General features: G+C 34.8%; 1 protein-coding gene across 1 annotated transcript; it reads right to left on the reverse strand.

Moving 5' to 3' along the window:
- Window positions 1-3,159: 3,159 nt before the first annotated feature.
- LOC123951073 (Golgi SNAP receptor complex member 1-like) lies at window positions 3,160-3,681 on the reverse strand. The gene is given in 1 exon segment (XM_046019729.1): window positions 3,160-3,681. A coding segment is annotated over 1 exon segment (513 nt). The 5' UTR covers window positions 3,673-3,681.
- Between the last annotated feature and the right edge of the window lie 2,619 nt (window positions 3,682-6,300).

Below are 6,300 nucleotides of genomic sequence, written 5' to 3' on the forward strand. Positions count from 1 at the left end.
GGAGAACTGAGGAAGATTCAGAGAAATGAAGACAAAGATTTATCGAATAAGTCAGAGATAAAGGCAAGGGAATCTGATAGAAATCTTTATTGAAATAGTGACAGGTCAGCTACTAATGGAATTAAAAAATTATACCTCAAAAAGATGAGTGGAGAGGCTGAAGTTTTGTGCGTTTGTTTTTTGTTTTTTGTTTTTTTTTTGTTTTTAATTCTTCTGTTGAGAACAGCATACTTTATGTAAACTATTTTGTTTTAGCATTGTTAATTCTTTTAAATAAGCCATGTCCTTCTAATTAAAAACTGAAGTTCTGGTTCTTTAGGGCATTTTAAAAGTGCGTTTTCTTATTCTCTTACCTGAAAAATAATGACATGAATTAAAGAAACAAACAGGGATGCCTGGGTGGCTCAATCAGTTAAGTGGCTGCCTTTGGCTTGGGTCATGATCCCAGGGTTCTGGGATCCAGTTCTGTAACGGACTCCTTGCTCAGTGGGGAGCCCTTCTCCCTCTGCCTCTGCCTGCCACTCTGCCTGCTTGTACACTCCAACAAATGAATAAATAAAATCTTAAAAAAAAAAAAAAGTAAGAGAAACAAACAGAAATGTTCCTTAGCTACAGCCTAGGAAGAGACTAATAATACGGTGGGGAAAATATGATTGGCTGTGGAGATTTTCAGAACATTTGAATTAGAATGTGATTTTGTTTCAGTGCTTTTAAAAGAGAAATAAAAGCAATTCAGATGATTTGCTTGGAAGTTGTTTTATTGTCAGTTCTAACTGACTTGTATAATGCTCTTATATAATGTGCAATAATGCATAATTAGTTCTTTGACTTAACTCTAGAAATATATTCCTTAAGGTGAGGACACACTCGAGTAAGAAAATTACACTCTTCCTCTAATCACCAGATTTATTTTTTTGTTTCTTTGCTGATATTGAAAAGTATTCTTCCAAGGATTACAACTATCTATACATATAGTTTGTGGTAATATCAGTTCTACTAAACAGTGGACTGCACTAATTATTAAAAAAACAAAACAAAATAAAGAGGCCCCAAATGGTGTCACTTATACAGAATTTCCAAAAATTTCCAATATACAAATTAAGGTACTTAATCCATAATCTAACTGCAGTTTCATGCAGTTTCAACTTCTCCCAGAAATGCAGTCTTAATTGGTCAGTCAGGAATTTTTTAATCAGTACCAAGTAGTTTTGGCCCTCTCCATTCCCCAAAGAAAGATGTAATCTGTATGATAGGGCCACTTGCTTTTACTCCCTAGAAAAAGGTCTTGCCTGAAACAATCTTTTTCTTTTGCTAATAACTTTCTTGCCCACACCTTCCTTGTCTTATCCTTCCATTTCCTACTACTCTGGACTGCCTCTGATTGCTAGATGGGATACTGCCCATTCATGCATCATTTAATAAAGCCAATTGGATCTTCAAACTTACTTGGCTGAATTTTGTTATTTAACAGAATCAGGAAAACTTCTTTTCCCGCCCCCCCTCCCCCCTCCCAGTTTGGACACCAACAAGCAGCGTGATCCTAAGCAAGTCATTTTATCTCTCAGTTTTAGCTTGTTCATCTGTTAAATGAGAAATATAGACTATATGGTCTGACAGGATTAAAAAATGTTAGAGATGAAATGGATTATAGTTACAAGCAGAAAAATTATATTTTACAGATGAAAGGACAGAGCTCCAAAGGGATAGTGTCTTGTCAGATGTTCAAATGAATAAGTGGAAGAGAGAAAAATAAAACTCCGGTATTATTTCAATCTAATGCACACTTCTACACACTGAAATTTTACATATTTGTCTATTACCTGAAGAACCATAAATTAAAGACTTTCTGATTTATAGGTTAAATAAATCTATGATCTATTTATGTTTATGAACATGTAGTTATTCATTATATATTAATATAAGATGCATGTACTTATTATATATTAATAAGTGCATATATATTAATCTCTCTTGTCCAAATCATTAATATAATATGAAGATAATTTCTGATATATTTTGAGGTTTTGTATGAATTTCTAAGAAGTCAATATTTGTTCATGAGTATTTGACAGCAAATTTTTTTTAGTTTTTAATTTTTTTATAAACATATAATGTATTATTAGCCCCAGGGGTACAGGTCTGTGAATCACCAGGTTTACACACTTCAAAGCACTCACCATAGCACATACCCTCCCCAATGTCCATAACCCCACCACCCTCTCCCAACCCCTCTCCCCCAGCAACCCTTAATTTGTTTTGTGAGATTGAGAGTCTCTTATGGTTTGTCTCCCTCCCAATCCCATCTTATTTCATTTATTCTTTTCCTACCCCCAAACCCCCCATGAAGCATCTCCACTTCCTCATATCAGGGAGATCATATGATATGACAACAAATTTTTAATCACTGAATTTAGTTTAGATACTGCTTAAAGACAGACTACTTTAGAAAGTTGCTATATACAAACTCATCATGCTAAGTTTCCAACACAAAGTTCCAAAAGGAAGAGACCTGTGTGATATCACAGAAGATTTCCTAGAGTGACATGATGACTAACTTCCAAGGTCCCCATGAGATCTTACTAACTTGGTGAATTTATCTCAACTTCCAAAAACTTATTTGTCCAATCATTTTAATTCTCATGCTACTAAGAAATACTTAAGACTTGATCAAAATAACTAAGCTCAGAGGATATATAAAAATCAGAAAGTTAATTTATTAATTTACAACTGAAATATAATTTCCAAGGCTACTAAGGTATCTTATCTTTTGGATGCTTCATTCTTTATGTAGGTAAAACACTAGATGGACACTGAGGAAGGTATGTCTTATGGTGAGTGCTGTGAAGTGTGTAAACCTGGCAGTTCACAGACCTGTACCCCTGGGGCTAATAATACATTATAAAGTTTATTTAAAAAAAAACAAACTAGAGTTGTCAATTTCTTTTTTTATTTGTATACATATCATCCATCATTTTATTTGTATCACCTAACAAATATTCATAATTTACACATAAAAGATTGACTTTTTCCAAACTGCATTTGGAAGCTATGTTCTAATACTGAGACCAATGACTGAACCCTTGTTTTCAGTCCTGACAACTTCCCTAATTCATCAGAAGCTCATATTCCATTCAATTCTTCCTGTCTCCGTTTCTCTTTTCAAAGGTGGTCATGTTCTTTCAAAAATAGTTCAGTTCTTCTGTTGTTTACTTCAGACCCACTTTTATATGACTCAATATCCTTTCGTACTGATCCCATGAGACTCTCCCTTTCCCGTATTGCCATAAAGTTTGCTTTGGTTTTATGGAATTCATGTGTATAATACTGCAAAATATCTCTATGTCTCTGTAATGTATGCATCAGTGCAGCATTCAAAGATGGGACACCTGCACTGTTGGTATATTCTGCCATTTTATCATTTACTCCCGTAAGCCTTGCCAAAAGCTGTTCAATCTCAATTGCCATTGTTTCAAACATTCTGTCTTGGCTTGATCCATTTAAAAGGGGTGTTGTGTCAGAGCTATACCTGTCGCGTCTTCCATCTTGGGCACTGTTGTGACTGTAACTTGTTCATAGTTAACTGAAGGAAACTAGTTTCAGGTCAAGTTCATTTTCCAGCTGTTGAGCCTGTTTCCTGAGATCTTCCCAATAATTGCTGGTTCCTGCAGCCATCTTTGGTGTCCAACGTCAGTCGGGATAGAAGAGTCTAGAGTTGTCAATTTCTAATCATAAGTATGATTCCAAACTTCAGTAATTCCAAATATTCAGTAAATATCTGCATCAGCAGAAATAATATGCTACATATTTAGCAATAGTATGGGAACCAGAAGAGATAGTTCCCAAAGTTCTGGACCAGTAGGTACTTCAGCCACCAGTTCTGCCAGCCATCATTCCTATAGTTAGTTGCTGAATTGTGGTGCAGTCTGGCTTCACCTGTGGAAGGGACAACAGGGTAGCTCAGCTACACAAAAACCAATATGGAAGAATTTTGCTATTTTTAGCAACTGGTTCAGCTATCTTGGTGCATAGTGACTATTTCCCCTGAATATTGGAAATCTTTTTAAACACAGTAACATATTCCTTTTTTTGTCCTGCTAATTTAAATAAATTACAACTACAACCTCTTTTAATGTTTAAGGTGGATGTTTAGAATATGAGTTATTGCAGCAATTTATACTAGAGATGCCTTCCAGTTTTCCAAACTGCACCAAATGATGCCAGGCTGCTATGATTTTTAGAATTCTTATATCTGCTCTGGAAAATCTTTTTTTTGTCTTTTCCTATCAGGGGTGTCACTTCTCATTTTTATCTTCACACTTTCCTCTACCAACAACCCTCCAGTTTCTCAGAAACTGAATCTAATTTAAGTCTACTCTGAGCAGAAAAACCTGGCCAATTTCTTAGGTATATGTATAAAACAATTATGAATAAATTCCAAATCATGGCTCAAGGAACTATTTTATGAGTAAAGAAACATATATTTTAATTTCAGACCTTGTGACAAATATGTTGTCTCTCTGGAACCTTCTAATATATATATATATGTGTGTGTGTGTGTGTGTGTGTGTGTGTGTGTGTATACATATATATATATATATATTTTAAGTTTTGGTAGTCAACATTTAAAATCAGAATATTTCAAATGTAAAACAGAAAGTATGACAACAATGGGCACATATATTAATGTGAAAATGATAGGTGGGAACTGAGTATCAGCTGCTTTCTTTAGATGGTGTTATGGATTTCAATGTGTCCCCCAAAAAGATTTGCTGAAATCCTAACCCTCATTACCTCAGAATGTGATCTTACGTGGAAATAGGGTTGTTACGGATGTAATTAGTTAAGAATAGGTTTTACTGGAATGGAGTGGACCCTTGGTACAATATGACTGCTATCCTTATAAAAAGAATGTTATGTGAAGAGATGGAGAAGGGAGAAGAAGACCGTGTGATGATGGAGACGAGATTGGAATTAAACAGCCAGAAGTCAAAGAACTCATGGAGCTAGCAGAAGCTGAAAAAGGCAAGGATGGATCATCCCACTAGAGAATTTGGAGGGGTCATGGCCCTACCAACACATTGATTTCAGACTTTTATCCTGCAGAGCAATGAGAAGATATATTTCTGATGTCTTAAGCCACTCAATCTGCGGCACTTTATTGTGGCAGCCCCAGGAACCTAATACAGGTGGAATTTTCAGACAGCTATTTCTGACAGTATGGTTGACTACCTGATTAAAATTTCTCTACAAAAATCAATTAAATGCTGAATAAAGTATCTATAAAATCTTATCCACATATAGATAAAAGATAAAGCCTTGAACATGCAGGACACATAAAAAATGACCCCTACCAAAAGATGACCCTTGACCATTAGTCAAAGCGTGGAGTAGGATCATTCTTCCCACCGGCAAAGATTACGGTGACAGAGATAGAATACTTCTCTGTTTCTGTCAAAAAACTCAGGAAAAAACAAAAACAACAATAACAACAACAAAAAAAAACTGACCTGAGAATTTTAAACCACAGCCATATAACTTCCCTGCGTCTGGGCTTGGAATTTAAACTCCAGTAAAATTTCCTAGCAAGCTAAGAAATTAGATAATAAGTGATCACAGGTGGATAACACTTTTAGATCAATAGAAGAATCCCTCTTGAAGAGGTCTTCAACTAAGGTCTTGAAAGATTCAGGTAGAGAAAACACCTCAGCCCCAGTAAATATAGTTTTTCAAATTTAAGTATAATTGAAAAACCAATCACAACAAGACTGCCAAAACTCCCATAATACACAGTTACAATCTACCAAATATAATTTGCCTAAAACATAAATAGCAGTATTAGACTTTCAAAAATTTCATATAATTATCAGACTAGGTTATAAATTATTTTTAAATGATTAAACAAGAAATAAAAGGGAAGGATATTCACTCAGCAACAAATATTTATTTCATTAACTAACATTTATGGAAGACCGACCATGTCAGGTGTTTTTCTGGTAACTGGGAGTACAAAAATGAACCAACATCACCGTTACTAGCCCTATCATTGTCTTTATGGAATTTATGTTCTAATTGTGAGAGATACAAAAGAAAAATAAACTGTTTCAAGGTGAAACATGCTCTTAATTAAAAGAAAATAAGGAATACAGATAATGAGTACAAGTAAAGGCTTGATTTCAATTTTACACTGATGATAAGGGAAGGATTCACTGAGAAAGGGATACTTGAACATGACAGGAATAAGGAACAAGTCAAATGAAGCAAGTCAAATGGAGGAAGAATGTTCCAGGCAAAGGGAATCAA

This window comes from Meles meles, chromosome 9 (assembly GCF_922984935.1).
Source record: "Meles meles chromosome 9, mMelMel3.1 paternal haplotype, whole genome shotgun sequence".
Lineage (NCBI taxonomy): Eukaryota > Metazoa > Chordata > Mammalia > Carnivora > Mustelidae > Meles > Meles meles.